This window comes from Danio rerio, chromosome 3, assembly GCF_049306965.1.
Source record: "Danio rerio strain Tuebingen ecotype United States chromosome 3, GRCz12tu, whole genome shotgun sequence".
Classification (NCBI taxonomy): Eukaryota; Metazoa; Chordata; class Actinopteri; order Cypriniformes; family Danionidae; genus Danio; species Danio rerio.
This window is the reverse complement of record NC_133178.1, coordinates 14,256,173-14,277,322: the sequence shown is the minus strand read 5'-3', so window position 1 is coordinate 14,277,322 and position 21,150 is coordinate 14,256,173. Positions and strand designations below refer to the sequence as shown.

At 36.9% G+C, this 21,150-nt stretch overlaps 1 protein-coding gene and 1 long non-coding RNA gene across 9 annotated transcripts in view; one reads left to right on the top strand and one right to left on the bottom strand.

Moving 5' to 3' along the window:
* Positions 1-21,150, top strand: part of LOC137490042 (uncharacterized) — an 846,477-nt gene that overhangs the window by 362,568 nt on the left and 462,759 nt on the right. The gene's annotated exons all lie outside the window — the stretch shown is intronic.
* doc2a (double C2-like domains, alpha) overlaps positions 1-21,150 on the bottom strand; it is a 208,534-nt gene that overhangs the window by 79,554 nt on the left and 107,830 nt on the right. For 3 of the 8 annotated variants that reach the window (XM_073944221.1, XM_073944219.1, XM_021471373.3), the window contains exons 9-11: positions 20,048-20,129; positions 12,747-12,843; positions 308-4,298 (exon numbers count right to left, since the gene is read on the bottom strand). In XM_073944221.1, the coding sequence (XP_073800322.1) occupies positions 4,162-4,298; positions 12,747-12,843; positions 20,048-20,129 (316 nt within the window). In that variant the 3' untranslated portion in view covers positions 308-4,161. Of the gene's footprint in view, positions 1-307; positions 4,299-4,889; positions 6,086-12,746; positions 12,844-20,047; positions 20,130-21,150 lie in introns of those variants that run through there. The other 5 variants (XM_073944220.1, XM_073944218.1, XM_068218090.2 and 2 more) reach the window with 2 other exon arrangements.

Sequence of the window (21,150 nt, the reverse complement as noted above, 5' to 3'; positions counted from 1 at the left end):
TTGCCATTTACTCATCGAACACATAATCATCCAGATGCACCCTGAAGAAGCACAGAATCAGTGCAATGGTTTTTCATGAGGAAAGGGTGATATTAGCTGAGCCTGGAGTCCCTTAAAGAGAGTTTCTTATTGGTTACTGGCCCAAAAAAAAGGACTAATCCATAATTGCTAAAATAACAGTGTAATCACTCCCACAATGCAGCCTTTGTGAATGAGATCATGCTTATTTGTTCGTGGAGTGATTATGAATTGTACGATTTTCTGTGCTCGTTGGAAGAAGATACAGGAAAACGACACACATCTTAAATAGCAATGCATTTCAAATGTATTTTCAATTTGTACATAAGCACTTCATATAAATGTAAACCACAAACCCTCAAGAGTATACAGCACTTTTTTTTTGGTACAAAACAACCAGACGACACACACGCGAACGCATGCAGACGCACTCCGGATAGTCCTAGTATATGGCACATACAAACAATTGATTCCAAAAATATATATCGAGTAATTAACGTATGCAATATCAAATCGTAGCATGTCCATAAAACCCTGTGTTAAAGAATAGGAACAACTGGAAATCGAATAAACCGCCATATCTCAGACCTTGGAAAACACAGTTGGTGCAAAGTAAAAAAAAAAAAATGTAAACATTGCATCATGCTACAAAATGGAGAGGCTATTTGTTAGTAGTACACACAAACCTGCTCCTGACTGACGATGCTGACAGGACCAGGCCTTAAAGAGATAGTTCACCCAAAAATTACTCGCCCTCATTTGGTTTTAAGCCTCTATGGGCTGTATTTTAACAATCTAAATGCGTAACGCACAAATAAAGTGCACTTAGGGCATGTCTGAATCTACTTTTGCAAATTTAAGGAAGGAAAAAATGGTGGAGGTAGCTTCTTTTATATTTATTATATAGACTGTATGTGCCATCGATCCGTCTCTTCTTGTCTTGTTTCTCTGAATTAGCAGGATTTGAACGCGGGTAACATAAGACAGTCCAGTGATGTCATTTCGAACATGTTTAATAACAACTTAACTGAACTATAATACACGGTCAAAAAACTGTCTTGCTTCCATCTTCATGACACTACTTCTTCCTTACCGGAAGTGACATCAGCATATACTTTATATTAAAAATTAAATTACTTTTAGTAAAATATTTTCAAGTTTGCCTTTTACATTATTATCAATTTAACATAAATAAAACAATGAACTTATGGCTCTTATATAGACAATGATAATCTTTTACATTTTAATCCTTTCATTTTTACATATTTAAAGATATTTCTGTTATTCGGTTCATACTTGTGTGTAGAATGTGCCTATCTCTAAAGCGCTCTTTAAATAATAATAATAATAATAATAAAAATAATAGTAAAAAAAAAAAAACGCCATTGACCATAGACCAGCTTTGAGTTGGTCAATGGTGTGGTCTATTTCTGTTGCCTCAAACAGGGGCGGACTGGCCATAGGACATTTCCCAGGGGCCTGATGGCCAATCTGGCCTGTCACTGTGAATCTGGCCTGACCCTATTCTCACCCGCCCACCTTCCCCCACCTTCACTTATACCAATCCTGGGCAAATAAACTTTTTCCAGTCCATGCCTGGCCTTAAAAGAGCAAAGTACCAAACAATGCGCCTTAACACACCTCCTTTTCAGACAAGCATGCTCATGGTTGCACATATTAGTGCACATGTATTTGCTTTTTAAAACACGGCGCAGGTCATGAAAATAATGGACCCTTTCACATTTTTTTGTTTCTCAGTAGTGGAAGTTGTCATAATTGGGAAAACTTAGAGCACAGTGAATGGGAGAGTATAGCAAATTGTTTATTTACATTCCTATTTGCTGAAAAAATAAAAGAAAAACTCAAAGATGGTGCTATCAAAACTTTCAAAACAAGGGAAAAAAAATTGTGAGTGATGATGAGAGCCAGCGTCAAATTCACTGTCCTGTCCATAGACACCTCGCGTTTTGGACACAAAAGAAGATTTTTTTTGAAGAATGCTAGTTGATGTTCTCCATTGACTTCCATACAACACAAGCTCATTGTGGATACATACCCCCACATTTCTGGAGCACGAATCATGTAGCCAGAGGTATGTATGGCTGCATTTCGTCTTTAAAATGAACGCTACGGGGTGATATGACATTGCTAATAACTTCTGTTTCTTTTAGTGGTACCAGGTGACCACTTACCTCTATATGGACGGCTTTTCTGGTGTTACCAGTGTACTCAGAAGCTCGCCGCATACGCTGATGAACTTGGGATAGGAGGCTTAGTTGACTGCAACGACGGGGTTCGAGTTCGACGAAGAACGGTTCCATAAACCAGGTATGACAAAAGCTAAATAATAAATAAAGAAACAACAGGCTGAAAATGTGGTAAAATCATGCGGCTGTGACTGCTTTTCTTTGACTAGATTGCTTTTGAAAACACTATCGGTTGGGTTTAGGGACAGGGATGGATGGGCCAATCAGTCAGTCATTAGATCACTCAAGTTAGTTGTAAGCAGGCTGGCCTGGTCAGCTGATATGTATAATGTGCCCTCTAGTGGATTTATTCGAAAAAAGGATGTGTGAGAGAAATTTGAGACCATCAAAAATCACACACAGCGCCATCTGGTGGATTTGCAAAAATAAATGCAAGCAGACGTACCTGCAGTTACGTATTTCGCTGACCCCAAAAATGTAGACCTGGGTATGTATCCACAATGAGTCTTGGTTGTGCTGATGACTGTTAATTGTGTCAATACAGTTTTGTGTAAAAGGTCAATACCTGTGCCAGGCTGAAAATAGCCAAAAACACATATTGCAGCAGGTTTTCAGATAAGGCCCTTTAAGTTTTTTCTTCTGTTGGACACAAAAAGTATTTTGAAGAATGCTGATTGATGGTACCCATTGATTTCCATACAACACAGGCTCATTGTCGATATGTACCTATCTCTATATTTCTGGAGAGCGTGAATTAGCCAGAGGTACGTTTGGCAGCAATTCGTCTTCAAGATGAATGCTATGGGATGGTATGGTGCTGTCAACAGCTTCTGTTTATTTTAGCACTAGCAGCTGACCTCTGTATGGACGGCTTTTCTAGTGCTACCCCATACGCCCAGTATATGCTGATGGACTTGGGATGCGAGGCTTAGTTGACTGCAATGACAGGGTTCGAGTTCAGTGAAGATTAGTTTCATAAACCAGATAAGACAAAATCTAAATAATAAATAAAGAAACAACTGGCTGAAATGTGATTCAGTCACGTGGCTGCGACTGCTTTTCTTTCTCTAGATTGCTTTTGAAAACAATCGGTTGGGTTTAGGGACGGGGGTGGTTGGGTCAGTCGGTCAGTCAATCGATAAGTCAGTCAAAAGAAAGCTGACCTGGTTGGCTGAAGTGTATATTGCGCCCTCTAGTAGATTTATGTGAGAAGAGCATGCGTGAAAGAAATTTGAGACTATCAAAAAGCATACACAGTGCCATCTGTTGGATTTGCAAAAGCAAAAAATGCAAGCAGATCTACCTTCAGTGACGTATTTTGCTGTCCCCAGAAATGTAGACCTGGATAGATATTCATAATGAGCCTGGGTTGCTTCATAGTATGAAAAAAAATGGCCATTGATGTATCATCAACCAACATTCGTCAAAATAACTTCCTTAAGTAAATGTTAGCGATTTCATTTTTGCGTGAACTATCCCTTTAAGTACCCTCCCATGTTGTCATGACGATACCATACATGTATATCCTTTCGATGCGTTTATGGCAGGCAGTTGACATGCACCCCCATGTTTCATTAAGACGCGTCTTAGTCTGTAAGCGTTACGAAAGCACTGAACATTGAAATACATTGGTAATCAGTTATTCCAAAAAGAGAATTGTGCTACACCAGAGTAAAATTCACTTCAACGTTACAAAAATGTGTAGAAAACGTGCAGCGCGCAAGAAAGAGAGAGAAAGAGAGAGAGAGTGGGTGAAAGGGGCGGGGACACACTTTGACTGACACCGAGTCCCTTCCTCCACCCTCCTTTAAACAGCGCAAAGTGTGTAATTTACTCCCAACTACTTGGCCCCTAGTTAGCTCATATAATTATCCACCTCATACCAATCAAATCCATTAACCTATCATGACTGATTTCCCGGCGGGATTCTTCCTCCTCAGTCGTGGCAGGTGGTCTGGGGCAGCTCATTGGCCAGAATGTGCCAGCGCTCCACCCTTTGACCCTTGTTCCTCAGGCAGTCCATCCAGTGGCGAAGGGCATCTCCCTGGACGTGACAGCTCAGGCACACGCCACCTGCCAATCAACAGGGGGATTTTGTGTTAATCGTGGCTGTGTTTGTCATGGCAAATTATCTCCTCAGTTATCAATAAATGAGTCGAGTCAAGGAGCTGCCAGATACTTTATTGCTGGAGCAGTAAAGAGACATCAACTCCAGTCTTTCTGAGTCTGCCTTCTGCTCTCAAACTACATGTCTTATACCATTTTCAATTCTCTATTGATTCTCTAGCATTATTTCCTAAGTTGTTTGTGTGTGTGCATGTGTGGAAAATCTCTCCCTTCAGTTTGTGTTTAACAATCTTATGCATATAATTTCATATACAGTCATTATACAATTCATATACAATAAACTCTAAATTATTGGGCCTCCTGTAAAATTTGATATATTTATGTATTTCCCTAGTAAGGATTAACACATTAGACAATAGTTTGTAATGACTAATTCTTTTGTTTTTGCCATGATGACAGTATATACTCTTTAACTAGTTACTTTACAAGATACTAGTCTTCAGCTTGAAGTCATTGAACAGCAGTGGTTTATTCTGTAGCCAATTGAATAAAAGGATTGAATAATAAAAATAATATTGGCTATTAGTTACATTTTTTAACTGCTTTTATTCTAGACAAACAAGCAGGAAAAAAAGATTTTCTTTAGAAGAAAAATAAACATTGGAAATTGTTATAAATTTCTAAAATTTATATATATATATACACTCACCGGCCACTTTATTAGGTACACCTGTCCAACTGCATGTTAACGCACATTTCTAATTAGCCAATCACATGGCAGCAACTCAATGCATTTAGGCATGTAGACAAGGTCAAGGTGATCTTCTGCAGTTAAAACCGAGCATCAGAATAAAGAAGAAAGGTTATTTAAGTGACTTTGATGGTTGTTGGTGCCAGATGGTCTGGTCTGAGTATTTCAGAAACTGCTATTCCACTGGAATTTTCATGCACAACCATCTCTAGGGTTTAGAGAGAATGGTCCAGAAGAGAAAATATCCATTGAGAGGCAGTTCTGTGGAAGCAGAGGCCTTGTTGATATCAGAGGTCAGATGAGAATAGCCAGACTTTTTTCAGCTGATAGAAAGGCAACAGTAACACAAATAGACACCCGTTACAACGGAGGTATGCAGAAGAGCATCTCTGAACACACAACATGTCCAACCTTGAGGCGGATGGGCTACAGCAGCAGAAGACCACACCGGGTGAATAGGAAACTGAGGCTAAAATTCACACAGGCTCACCAAAATTAAACAATAGAAGATTGGAAATACATTGCCTGGTCTAATGAGTCTCGATTTCTGCTGCAACATTCAGATAGTAGGGTCAGAATTTGGCGTCAACAACATCAAAGAATGGATCCATCCTGCCTTTTATCAACGAATCAGACTGGTGGTGGTGGTGTAATGGTGTGGGGAATATTTTCTTGGCACAATTTGAACCCATTAGTACCAATTGAGCATTGTGTCAACGCAACAGCCTACCTGAGTATTGTTGCTAACCATGTCCATCCCTTTATGACCATAATGTACCCATCTTCTGATGGCTACTTCCAGCAGGTGAGCAGGTTATGTCAAAGCGTGAATCATCTCAGACTGGTTTCTTGAACATGACAATGAGTTTACTTTACTCAAATGGCCTCCACAGTCACCAGATCTCAATCCAATAGAGCACCTTTGGGATGTGGTGGAACGGAAGATTCACATCATGGATGTGCAGCCGACACATCTGCAGCAACTGTGTGATGCTATTATGGACCAAAACCTCTGAGGAATATTTCCAGTATCTTGTTGAATCTATGACAGGAAAGATTAAGGCAGTTTTGAAGGCAAAAGTGGGTCTAACCCGGTACTAGTAAGGTGTGCATAATAAAGTGGCCAGTGAGTGTATATGTTTTAAATTGTTCTCTTCCCCCCCCCACTTTTCAGCAACATAAATAACATTACTTGATTCACAATGCATGCATGTGACCTAGATATGACTGTCCAAATGTGCATGACAGAAGGCATCTTAGATCAGGCTTAAAGGGACAGTTTACCCAAAAATGGAAATTGTCATAATTTACTCATCCTCCACTTGTTTTAAAACACCAAGAAAAAAAACACATCACTGAATTCCATAATATTTTCCTTTGTTCCTACTATGGAAGTCAATGGCTGCTTTCCGTAACATTCTTCAGAATATCTTGTTTTGTAATCACGAAGGAAGAAATTCATAATTGTGTGAGTAAAAAGTGAGATAATTTTCATTTTTTGGCCGAACTGAATCTCTTTAACCAAAGAAATCCATACAATTTACAATTTTAACTGATCCAGGTTTAATTATTAATGTTATATAGTATAAAATCAAAATAATAGTGTTTTGATTACCATGTAGTGTACTGAATACTGCCTACTGCAGCTAAAAATAGTTTTATAACACAACATTATGCAGCCATTACCACTTCAGCTGTGCATTTAGGTCTGAAAGTATAACCAGTGATTATTTGCATCATCATTTCTTTTGTGCAGTGCACCACATGAGTAATCAAATGGTTTTAGTATATGTATAAAAGTTGCCACTATTATGCAACAGTTCATAATTTATTTTTGGAGGTCTCCTATAAAAATTTACATCCATGACAGGTCAAATGAACTCTACAAATTCTATGTGAGACTTTTTTCTCTCTCTGATGATAGTTTAAGTAAGGCTTACATTTAAATGTGACTTATGATCACCAGCAGTGTTGCTCTTACAGGTTGCTGGAGAACACTTTCTGTCATTCTACCGAACTACAAATCCCATAATGCCCTTCAGTCACACACCTGTTTCAGGTAACATCTTGATTTCACACACACAGCTGAAGCTGATCAGGACTGAATACTTGGACTATATACACACACCTCTCGCATACTTTAATTATTAACAAAATGTATTATTTTGCAGTGGATTTTGATACAGATGAGGACAATTTGGTTTTGGTTTAGTAACATAAGTAAAGACGTACTGATGGTTTCCTGACTTAATTTTTCCCGGTAGTACACTCTGGCAAAAAAGATGATACGTATATAATTAAAAATGCTCCAACTATTTTAAAAGCCTACATCTGAGCACATTTCTTTCTGCTTCTGAGTTGTCTTTCAGTGACAATGAAGGTCCAGTAGAACTCTACTGAACCACTGCTGTATGTCACCGCTGAGGGCAGTGTAAAAATCTCAATCTCTCCCTCTTTTTGAGCAGCAAAAGCACAATACCAAACATCTTGTTTTACTCCTTGATGTCCGATACATTTAAGAAGTGTGTTTTCTTTGAGCCGGCAAAACTAAATGTTCAGATTAAATATTGTATGTAACTGCTTGTATTTAATGGACAATTTGTATACAAAGTAATATTAATAATTGAGGATGTTGTGAATAGTCAACGCACTGTGATTTATTATTGTAGTATTTAACAATCGATGACATCATAATCATAATCAAATTGAATCACGAGACCTGTGTGTGTTCACACCAATATGTGGTGAGAAGGCAGCTAAATATGAACTCGCACACACCCTTTTTACTAGTTACCAGGGGTCTGATTTATAAAATTTGCATTAAAAACCTTCCTAAAAGTAAATGTACTAGAATAAAGTTTAATGTATGCTCTCATATAATGACTTAAAGTAGTTCAAGTCAATATGTCAGTTAAATATGTTACAAGTTTACTTACAGTTGTGCACATTCTCCCATTAAATTTCAAGAGTTTACACTTAGCTGATGATTGATTATGAAGCTTGTTTGGCATGAGCTCATAAGATCCTCGAGCCCAGGGCTGCCTCCCGTTTGCAAGATGAGAGGGGAGTTTGAGCTCAGGTAGATCTCGAGAACTCCCCTGCTGTAATAGCTAATGAACAGATAGTGATTGCTCTTTAGAGATAACTTACTAGGAGCATGTCTATGGTGCCAATTTGGATTAGTCAATTAACTTAAGTTTCATGTTTTTGGACGGTGAGAAGAAACCATGGAACCTGGGGGACACCCACGTGAGCATGGGGAGAATGTGTAAACTTTGCGCAGAAATGTTGACTGACTTGGTAAGGATTTGAACCAGTGACGTTCTTACTGTGAGGCAACAGTGATAACCACTGTGCCACCCATCCAGGAAAGGAGGAGGATTAGGGGTGCAAGGGGGATTCTACAAAACGGAGATGGCTGTCATATGGAACTTAGGGTATTTATATTGGCTTATAGGAATTGTCTGATTGGTGAATAATAAATTGAATAATGCAGGGCTGGCTGCAAGAAATAATAAGCACCTGATCCTCTCCAAATTAGTTTAGAAATAAACTTCACGTATTTATTGTAGATCACCTTTTTTACTTTTTATTTTTTAGAGTTTTGCGTGAGAAGTGGAGTACGCACATTTCTGCCCATGTTTTGAGTACTCCACGTTTATAAACACTTTTGAGACAGTTTTGCAGTTACTTTAAAAAGTAGTGCATTACAATATCGAGTTACTCCCCAAAAAAGTAACTAGTTGAGTTACTTAGTTACTTTTTAAGGAAAGCAATGCGTTTTACTTTTGAGTTACTTTTCTAACTAGCTGAGGCTACTTTTAAAAAGTAACAAATATTATCACTTCATTATTTTAAGTAATGCAATACTTTACTGGTTACTTAAAAAAGAAATATTATTACATAATATTATTTCCCCCAACACTGTTAATAAATGAGACCCCAGTTCAATTGAGGAAAAAAAATCCACTATAGACATTTCCCTTGAGTGTGCCTAATTGGTCTAAAAGGTATGTTGTGACAGCCACTTATAAAGTGTGTGACAGAAACAAAATGTCCATTTCCATATCTGATTTTCTGCTCCAAAGACTTCCTTAGCACTTGAACATGTCATAATTGAAACGGTAATGATCTGTTTTACCATATCAATTAGGCATGAATCCTAATCCTTTAGAAGTGCATGCTAAGTAGATTTGCGATTGCAGCAACATCTGTTGAAAAACACAAATCAAACTCTTACAGGCTTCAGCTACAACTATAGTGTTTGAGGGTCGAAGTAGACATTTTTTTCACAAGCAGCCAGTGAAGACCATAGGGATTTTGCGCTGATTTGTAACCAACGTAGGTTTGTGCTGGAGGTAAGACTGAAATTACAGACAACAGTCAGGCAGTTAAGAAAATGTCAATTCTTTGGAAAGACAATAACTAATACTTTAGAAATCAATCAATCTAAAGTTGGATATTTATAGTGCTCAGCATAACTACAAACAAATATTTTAATCCATTTAGTCAGTGACTATAGATAATATTTACAGTTGAAATTAGAATTATTAGCCCCCCTGAATTATTAGCCCCCCCTGAATTATTAGCCCCTCTGTTCATATTTTTCCTTCCAAATTTCTCTTTAATAAAGACATTTTTTCAACACATTTTATAAATATAATAGTTTTAATAACTAATTTCTAATAACTGTTTTCTTTGTCATCTTTGCCATGATGACAGTAAATAATATTTTACTAGATATTTTTTGGCAGGTTAGGTTAATTAGGTAAGTTACTGTATGAAAATGGTTTGTTCTGTAGACTATGGGGAAAAAGAGCTTAAAGGGGCTAATAATTTTGACCTTATAATGGTTCATAAACAATTAAAAACTGCTTTTATTCTAGTCGAAATACAATAAATAAGACTTTCTGTAGAAGAAAAAATATTATCAGACATACTGTGAAAATTTCCTTGCTGTGTTAAACATCATTTGGGAAATATTTAAAAAAGGGAAAAAAAAAATTTAAACTGGGGCTAATCATTCTGACTTCAAGTGTATGATGCTTTTAAAACATAACAGATTTATGAAACAAATATATTTATTTAAACAACATTTTAGGCACTGAACATCTTTAGAAATAGAGTACATTTACAGTATTCAAAAAACTAATTACAAACATCAACATTTAAACAAAATTTAATAAATTTTTTGCTTCTCTTTAATTTTTCACTTTTAATTTTTCACTTTCGCCAATTGGTGAAGTTTTGTCCTCGCCGCTGTTGCCACTGGCTTGCATGGTTTGGGATCTGTAGAGCTGCGCATTGATGGATTTGCACTTCAGTGTTTGAACTCTCAATAGTGATTATTAACCACACTGAACTGAGCTAAACTGAACTGAACTAAACACTGAAAACTGAAATACACTGTTTCAATTTACTATGATCTTCGATGTGAAGCTGCTCTGACACAATTTACTTTGTAAAAGCGCTATACAAATAAAGGTGACATGAATTGAATTCTTTTGATTTTTTTTTCTTTTTAAAATTTGTATTTAATATATATTTTCAATAAGTTATAAATTTGGGTGTACTAATTTTTGGACCGTTATTGTGAGTTATTTTGTTAGATCCAGATTTGAATTCAGTACTGACTAAACTAATCTATATCCACAATTATAATATTGTATAGCATCCAATAGAAAATATTAATTTAAAAAATAGATTTTTGAGGGGTGTACTCATATGGTGAGTACTGTTTATTTATACAATTTATTACTAATAGTATACAATTAATAATAAATTTAGTTGCAATTCAGTAGTTTGCAATTTAATAGTACAATATGTAACTCTGGAGCTTATGTTGCATGGGCATATTTTTGGCAACGATCAAAAATACATTGTATGGGTCAGAATTATATATTATATTATTATATAATATTATATACAGTACACTACTCACAAATCTATCTTTTAAATTCATATAAAATAAAAAAATTGAATCAAGAGAGGCCAAAAAATAAATAAAAATTTGATAAAATTTTGAAGGTTGTAATTTCTTTTTTTTAATATTTTGCTTGAATTTAATTGTATTATCTTTATGTTCTAAATATGTTTGGGGAGTAAAATATTATTTGAATAAATATATGTTTAATAAACTGTTTTGTTTAAATGCGGCAAAATACTGTACACCTACAGTATATTCACTGAGAAATGGATAAAATGTTCATTTTCAAAATGGGGTGTCCTTAATTATGCTGAGGTCTGTATATATTATTATATTATAAGTTATTAAAATAATATTATTACTAGTAAATTTTCTACTGTAAATGTATTGAAACTTAATTTTTGGATTAGCAATGTGCATTGTTAAGCTCTACATTTCAATAACTGAGTTAAAAGTAATTAAATCAATAATTTTTTCTCAGATTTCAACATCAGTTCTCTCAAGATTGTTTTTGCATAAAAAACATTTTGAAACAACAAAGTTCTTAGGGTTTATTGGGGACAACCTAATTGTTTTATGTTCAACCCCCTTAAATTTGTAAAAACAATTGTGTTTTGTGACAACATAGGCCTTGTTCATATGTGGAAATTTATCCGATATGAATCTAATCCGTGCCCTCATGTCTGCAGCGCAAGCAGGTAGATTGGATGTTCACCTGTCAATGTGAGTCGCGCTTGATTAAAAACTATAACAAATGACGTCAACTCTGATGCTTTCATTTCAGAACAGACTTCAGCAGAGTCCCAAAGCTTAAATCTCATACACAAGGATTAAAAAAAGTGTTTATATTGTCATAGAGCACAAGTATTTAAGCATGATAATGAGAGAGAGAGAGAGAGAGAGAGAGAGAGAGAGAGAGAGCACAGTATACCAATATAGATCAATATATAACCAATGTAAACAAAACTATTGCATACACCACGTGCATAAATCACACCATGGACATTACATTAAGATGCCTACTGGTTTAAAAAGGTCTAGATTAAAAGAAGATGGCCAAATGAGAGCGTTTCTGTCATAAACTATAGGAAAACATCTTGTCAAAAACTTTTTAAAAAATGAGACCCTGCAAACAGATTAAATACAGGAATGGAGAAAAGAGCGGTCTTTTATTATCAGCTGTCAGTCAGCACTTGCTATTTTTTCTTTGTCATTGCACCTTTGCTGTGTACTGTGTAAGTGCAGACAATCAGATACGAGTAACTTTTAAAAGATGATGTTAGCCGGTCATCAGAAAAAAAAAAACGGGAACAGTCACAAAATCGGAATCAACCATCAAGATCTGCAGTGTAAATGCAGCCATAAAGGAGTTGTGTGAAACCCAGCATTTTTACAGTGTAACTTTGTGGTCCAGGGTCACAAATGTTTTGTTTTACATTACAATAAATTGTCCTTGAGGTTAAAACAATTGGAGTTGTTTTAATGTTGTTTTAATGTACCCCACAGTCCGAAGACATGCGGTACAGGTGAATTGGGTAGGCTAAATTGTCCGTAGTGTATGAGTGTGTGTGTGAATGTTTCCCAGGCGGTTCATTCCGCTGTGGCGACTCTGGATTAATAAAGGGACTAAGCCGACAAGAAAATGAATGAATGAATGAATGAATTAAAATAATTGTTCATTGCATTAAAAAAAATAAATGTCAGCCTATCAGTATTGGCCCAAATTTTCACATTGTTGCATCAGTCTCCTCATCAGACAATAATTGCGTGCACTCACCTATGAAATCGTTAGATCTTCCCAGATCATAGTCCCATACTGTGACCTCCAGCGTCTTATGAACCAGCTCAGATAGAGAGATCTCATAGAAAAACTCCTGTTGGTGGTAAAATACAACATGGATTATCTCAGCAGTTCAACAGATTCATTATAGCATCAGGTAGATTGAAAGGCGACGCCTTCAGTTCTCATTTTATCAAGCAAAATGTTATGAAATGCCACTTTTGATCTCCCCCTAATTCATTTCAAAGACATTTTTAAACAGAGAAGGATTTCAATAGCATCGTTTTGACAGCTCAGAAGCCACCTGGGGAATGATCAAAATACTGAACCCCATGAAAACTGTAGAGAAACAAATGGGATTTTATAACTCTGCCAAACAGATGTTCCCATCTGGGGTCTCACACCCACTGCCTGAAGCCTGCCATGTGCCTGAATTTAACAAAAATAAACATTTAGACAATAGAAAGTAGCTGTGTTTCCATCTAAAACTGGAATACCACATAAAACATTTGGGAATAAAGCACTGTTTTGTCCAATGAGTCAGAGAGAACAAAATAGTCACTTCCTGATAAATTGGCACCAAATATCTGAGGTAAATGTAATTTCTTGCAGTAGGAGAAGACACTGTGGGCTTTTTTTCTTATATAATAAATTACTTGTCCCTCAAAAGGTGAAATGCAATGAACACACAGTGAATATTGGAGGTGAAAGACACTCTTCAGAAGCAAAGATGCTCAACACAATTCTGGAGGACTGAACCACTGTGATGACAGACTTTGGCTGAGGGGTTTTAGAATGACCAAACAGCATCATTCATTCATTTTCCTTCAGCTTAGTTCCTTATTTATCAGGGGTCGCCACAGCGGAATGAACCGCCAACTATTACAGCTTATGTTTGCCCTTCCAGCCGCAAACCAGTACTGGGAAACACCCATACACTCTCGCATTCATACACACATTAAATAGGCCTATTTATATGTTACTACTAGTAGGCTCAGAAGGCTGTTATCATCCGCCCACATGGTTAATCAGCTATAGAACACATAAGGCTGGGGCCTGAAGTTAACGAGAATTATTTTTATTACTTATTAAATCTCCCATTAACTGTGTTTTATTAAGGTCCACCCCAACCGTAAACTCAACCGTCACACTATTGTAAAAACAAATCTGCATCTGGAGTCTTCTCGATTAGTATGGCTGATTAACCATGTGGATATATGATAACAGCCTTCTGAGCCTACTAGTAGGCGCAGAAGGCCCTTACTGACCCAAATATCAACTGATAACCACTAATAACGCTCCATATCGAGTGATAACATTCAAAGCGGGTGCACTCACACACTATGGCCCATTTTATTTTATTCAATCCCCCTATAGCGTATGTCTTTGGACTGTGGGGGAAACCGGAGCACCAGGAGGAAACAGACAGTGCTAACCACTAAGCCACCATGCCGCCAACCAAAACAACATTTCAGATGTTTTAAATTGTAATCTGTCAACTGGTTTGCCTATTAATTACACTTTTTTAGCTGTGCATGCTACAATTAATTCAATAAATATGTTTCCATTGTATGGCGTCACGGGGGCTCAGTGGGTAGTATGTTAGCCTCACAGCAAGAAGATTGCTGGTTTAAGCCCCAGTTGGGTCAGTTGGCATTGCTGTGTGGCGTTTGCATGTTCTCCCTGTGTCGGCACAGGTTTCCTCGGGGTGCTCTGGTTTCCTCCACAGTCCAAAGACATTTGCTATAGGGGAATTAAATAAGCTAAATTGGCCGTAGTGTATGTGTGAATGTATGGGTGTTTCCCAGTTTTGTGTTGTGGCTCAAAGGGCATCCACTGTTTAAAACCTATGCTCGCTAAGTTGGCGGTTCGTTTCACTGTGGCAGAAATGTATAAAATACACATAATGGGAAATGTATTAAATAGTATAAATAATTCTCGTTAACTTCCAGGTGAAGCCATATGCGATCTATAGCTGATTAACCATGTGAATGGATAACAACCTTCTGAGCCTACTAGTAGTAACATTTGGCTGGTGAGTGTGTGTGTATGAATGCGAGAGTGTATGTGTGTTTCCCAGTACTGGGTTGCAGCTGGATAGGCATTCGCTGTGTGAAACATATGCTGGAATAGTTGGCAGTTCATTCCGCTGTGGGGACCCCTGATTAATAAAGGGACTAAGCCGAAAATATAATGAATAAAGGAATGTTGTCATTGTAGTTTATGCAAATTTTTTCTTATCACATAAGAAGATTATCCTACTCAGTTGTGCACATATGTGATTTGTATGTACAATTTCAAGATGTAAGCACATCTTGTCATTTCCGTCAAGCATTTTCTTTATCTTACATTCCAAATGTGCATAAAAATAGATGGATAGCTAGTGATGCATTCTAAATAGAGGCTGCCAGGTTAAATCATGCCGGGATCAAACCACCTGGACCTCCCCCTTCTGACCTCCCTTCTCTCCCCGGAGCTGAAAACAGCCACACATGTTCATGCCAGTTCATAAAACAGAAACTGGAGCAATTTCTAAATATAATACACAGAGGAGCGCTGCAGCTTCTGCCTCTTGTTCCTTCCAGGAATTTCCAGCACCCTCACGAACAGCTTTGATATGATGTGATATCACGGTTTCGCTGAGAGGGCTCCCGTGGAGCAGGGGGCAAACCTGCTTTTAAGCAGATAGCGGTGTGTGAGATTGGAACGAGCAGACTTCAATCTGAGCCAAGCAGTAATTATACCACCAGTCTGGGTGTGTATTACTTCTGAGTGAATGGAAACAAAACACTTAGCCTTTCTGGTGATCGCCTGCCGCCCACATGACAGAGCAAGCGTGAGACAGACGGGAAGGAGGAGAGAGAGAGAGAAAAAAGCAACAGAGTGTCCAAATAAAACAGGGATGTGATGCTAATGAAACATGGTGATGAAAGATACAAGAGAGTTTGGGAAGTTGACAAATAGGCAATAAAGATGTTTTTGTTTTGAAATCTGATGTTTGAGGAAATATAAGTGGTCACTGATTTGATCAATTCTTCACTGTTTTTTTGTAATGTAAAAATGTCCTATGGTGTGACATAGCAAACACTAAGAAAAACAACTCTTAAAGGAGACCTATTATGCACAAATCACTTTTATATGCGGTTTAAACCCAGTTGTGTGGCAACAGACTGTGAATATAAGCAGCTTCTAATAGTAAAAATGTATTCATTTTTTTTTAATAGCACTTGATAAAAACAGTCTGTGTAAACACTTTGATTGACATTCTCACTTTGTACGTGTCATCAGACGGGGAAAGCCCTGCACATTAGTGGTGATTCTTCCTTCATTAGTATAGGATGTTAGTCTCGTTTTTGAAGCTGCCACTATGCTGACACACAGGCATTTGTAGCTCTGGCCTATTTTAAAAAGAGCCCAATCTCATTTGAATTCAACAGGAGTCACTAAAATGGCACAATTTGGATCAAAGCCTAAAATAGGCAGCTTCAAAGAGTTTAAAACATTAATTGTGGCGTATTTTGATCTGAAAATTCACATGCACACTCTAGGAACAGAGACTTATTTTACATCTCATAAAAAGGTGCATAATAGGTCCCTTTTAATAATAAACAAATAGCATTAGAGCAATTTATCCCATCTTCATGTAACCCAGGTAAAATAAACATTACTGTGACTAAATGCTAATTGAATTGAATAAATGTCAAACATTGGATCTGATTTATTTTATTAGTTTTTTTTTTATTGTTTGCTTTTTTAATGAAGTTGCATAAATTTTGCAATGTTTAGGTAAAATGAAAAACAAAAATGTGATTTTCTTATGTCTATCTAACTTGATGTTTTAACCTGAGACCCGCTCAGAATCTGATTGGCTAAGGCAGCGCAATCTCACGAAAATTCGTAACTTTTTGATTTAGTGGCTAATTCGTATGAATTCGAACGATCTTATTCGTACAATTTAGTACGATTTGCTCATCAAGGACGGTTGGGGTTAGGGGTCGGGTTGGATGCCACGCCTCCTTTTTAAAATCGTAAATGTTTGTATGACTGAACTCGTACAAATTTGTACGAATTAGCCACTACACTGACAAAACGTAAAATACTTACATTTCCTCATGAGATCAAGCTGGCTCAGGGAACAGAATTACCTTTGAACGAACACTGTTATACTGAAAATAGGAAACATACTGAAAAGAGGAAACTATTTGTCTGTGACTGTTCAATATTAGGGGAAGGTTGGTGAACATTTTGCCCTTTATAAGCGTAATTGAGTGGTTCTCATTTTGTTTCGGGTGTAAAATTATAGATATTCTGTTTCATTAATTTTTGATATTTCAGAGACTAATTGTATCACTATAAAGTGAGCTTTGTATGTTGAAATAAAATTAAGACACAGTCATATGTTTTGAAGAAATGTACTTTTTATTTTTATTGTTTTTTGTATTGTTAGAACTGGTGGGTTTGATTTATTATTTATTTATTTTTATCCCATTTTATTTGTTTATTTTATGTTTAGTTAAACAATATGTAACAATTGGCTTAAAGGTGAATTAAAGGATCTGTTAATTAACTTTCAATCTTGTCATTTGTCTAATTGTCATTTCAGAGAGTTATTCTAGAAGCCCAGAGCCCTCTTCCTTTGGCAAGTGAAGAGTGTGCTACAATCATATAGTACTGTTTATATTATATGAAATTATGAATTGTATATTTTTTTGTTAAAAAAGTTTCATAAATAGGGGTGTTATACTAAAGGACAACAAAACTTATTTTATAGTGGTTCCAAAAAAGTTAAAAAATGCTTGGTAACACTTTATTTTGATGGTCCATTTGAGTATTAGTAGACTGTCTGCTTAATATCTGTTGATACTGCTCCTTCAACAGACATTTAACTGACTATAAAAAACTTTGCAAGTACATGTCAACTTACACTAACCCCAACCTAACAGTCTACTTATAATCTAATGAGAATTAGTTGGCATGTAGATGTAATGTAACTTAAATTCAACAAACAGACCATCAAAATAAAGTGTGACCAACAATTCTGAGAGAAAAGCTTCAATCAAACGATCATGAGTGGGGTCCTTCAACTTAGTAAATATTTCTGTAGAATTGCCTGAATTAAAATGGGCATGTATATATATATATATATATATATATATATATATATATATATATATATATATATATATATATATATATATATATATATATATATATATATATATATATATATATAATGTCACACTAGAGGACACTAGACATGGTTTACACTGACACAGTGTAACAAGCTTGTATGTTTTTAGAAATATATGGATGGAAAAACATTGCTATTTACTAAAATAGCCACTTGTAAAATTAGACATCAGCAGTGGTGGAGTATGTCTGAAAATCATACTCGAATAAAAGTACCATTGCTTGCCCAAAAAATGTAGCGCAAGTAGAGTAAAAGTATTTGTTGTAAATGTTAATCAAGGTATTACACTGTGAAAGGTTGAAGCATGCAATTTGTGCAGGGATGTGTAAACGTAACATTCTGTAGTGCATCTGTAGTGATTGTTTAGGCCTTTTGGCAATTTAAGACATTATACAGTCGACATCCTTCATTTTCTCATCAGTGACATGCAGTCTTTAAACAGTCTCTCGATCAGTGCATGTAAATATTTTAGATCATCTTGGACACTTAATGTTTTCAAACAATTTGTTGCATTGATAAAGCGCCGATGTCATGACATAGTTCAGTATGATGCGATTTGTTTTCTATGTGTGATTTGATTAGACAAGAATCACAGGACTGATTTTTTACTCAGCCAATCCCTGTAGACAAGAAAAAAGGTAAATAGGGACTGCATGGAAAAGGAAAATAGTGAAGTAAAAGAACTGATACTACACTAAAAATGCATTCAAGGGAAAGTAAAAGTTCACATTTTTAAAATGAATTAGTAAATTACAAATTCTGAGGAAAACTACTCAATTACAGTAATTTGAGTGTTTGTAATTTATTAAAAGATGTCTAATTGACGTCTAAACATAGTCGTCTTTGCTAAAACAAGGCTAAATGTTGGCTGCCAGTGAAAATCTAACTATGAATCAGCCAAAGCTAGACTAGTCATCAAATAAACCGAAATGATTGACTACCCATATGAAGTCCGTCTAATTGACGACTAGTCTAGTTCTGGGCTATTTTCAGATGTCAACTATATTTTCACTTTTTAGCCCAAGTTTAGCCTTGTTTTAGCCAAGCTGTCTACATTAAGATGTCTATTAGACATCTATTAAGTGAATTTTATTCATAAACCAGTTTGGAGAGGATCACGTGCTTATGATTGCTTGCAGCCGGCCCTGCATTATTCAATCGATGATTCACCAATCAGACGATTCCTAAGCCACTGTAAATAGCCTAAGTTCCATATAACAGCCATCTTCATTTTGAAAAATCTCCCCTTCCACCCCTATTTCCCCTCCTTTCCTAGATGGGTGGCACCGTGGCCCAGTGGTTAGCACTGTTGCCTTAGAGCAAGAGCTCACTGGTTCTAGTCCTTACCAAGCCAGCCGACATTTCTGTGCGAAGTTTACATGTTCTCCCCGTGCTCATGGTGGTTTTCACCGTGTTCTCCGGTTTTCTCCCACCGTCCAAAAACATGCAACTTAAGTTAATTGACTAATCCAAATCGGCACCATAGACATGCTCCTGGTAGTTATCTCTTAAGAGCAATCACTATCTGTTCATTAGCTGTTCAACAGCAAGGGAGTTTTCGAGGTCTACCTGAGCTCAAACTCCCCTCTCGCTTGCAAACGGGAGGGAGCCGCAGACTCAAGGATTTTATGAGCTCAGGGCTCTCTCCTGGGACAGCATGCCAAACAATCTTTATAATCAATTTTAACAGCTAAGTGTGAACTCTTGAAACAAAATTGGTTGCTGGGGAGATATTAATTAATGATTTTCTTTTTAATTTATTAGAACTGTAATTTATTGACTATAGGACCGTTTTGAGGTATGGCTCAAAGATTTACAGTAGTATTTATAACAAAAGCTGCACTGAAGACAAAGAAAAAAGTTAAACCAATTACTGCATTTTAAATGACAATGCTAATTCTATTCATTTTCATCATGTGCCACTGTTGAAAATCCAACGTCACCTCAACAACCCATACGTCTTTTGGGAATGTGAATGATGTGAAGTGTGCGCAGATGTAGGAGCAGACATCTCATTAACACTCAAAGCGCCTGACACACACATGCGCAGGAGCACTGAAACGAGCGTGCCAAAACTCCCTGCCAGCTTCTTCAAACACATCCATACCTCGTTGAATTCTGGGTTGAGGGTCTTTTTAATCACTGACGTTTTGTGTTTGGATTTCTTCTTCACATCTGGCTTCAGGTATCTGGAAAGAGAACGGCAGATAGCAGAACAAAGTGAGAAGGGCAGGAGATTCAAACAAGCACACGCATACGAAACCGACTCCGGACACGTTTGCGCGGAGCTGTTTGCGTTTCGGCTTTTCTCCTGGTGACGTCCCACTGGCCTCCATAAAAATTTGATTTGCTTTATGTACTGCTGTTAACTCTCAGCCACCCTCCCCCCAAGACACACAGTTCGAATATGGCTTTGATCCTGAGGAAAAGAGAGAATGTGTATGTGTGTGTTTGCGAAAGAGAGTGAGAGAGAGATACTGGAAGGGATGAGAGCGTGGGTGGGGGTCCTGTCTGTTCTTATGCCATTTTGCCTGGGGAGGAAAAACTGTTTGGGAGCGTTTATTTTAATACATGATGTGAGAAATAATGAGAGATTAAAGGGGGGGCACAAATGAGAGAGTGAGATGCAGAGACACATCAGAGGAAAGACGTAGGACGTAGAGTGTTTTTTTTCTAGCCTTATTATACTATCTCTCTCTCTCTCTCTGTCTCTCTCGCTCTCGTTTTACAGTTTCTCCTACTCGCTGTCCACCTCTGAGATTTGTTAAAGGCATCTTTCTTCCAAACTGTGTGTTCTTTTTTTTTTATCTTTGGCCTTTTTAGTTTGTCTCTTTTTTGTTCTGGCGTCTGTTGCCTCTCTGTATAATGCACCTTACTGTATATTCCACTTTTATGCTTCATTTGCTTGAATGGTGTCTTGCCTTTTTACTTATAACTCATTTGTTTATTCATGTTCTTTTAAGCTTAGTCTCTTTATTAATCTGGGGTCGCCACAGCAGAATGAACCGCCAACTATTGTTGTTTATGTTGCATGGGTATATTTTTGGCGTATGGGTGAAATTAATTGATTCTTCTTTGATGAAAATTATTATAATATTAAGTAAAGATTGTGTTTTGTAATGCTAACCATGGTGGCTCAGTAGTCAACACTGTCGCCTTAGAGCAAAAAGGTCTCTAGTTTGAGTCTCGGCTGGCCCAGGTGGCATTTTA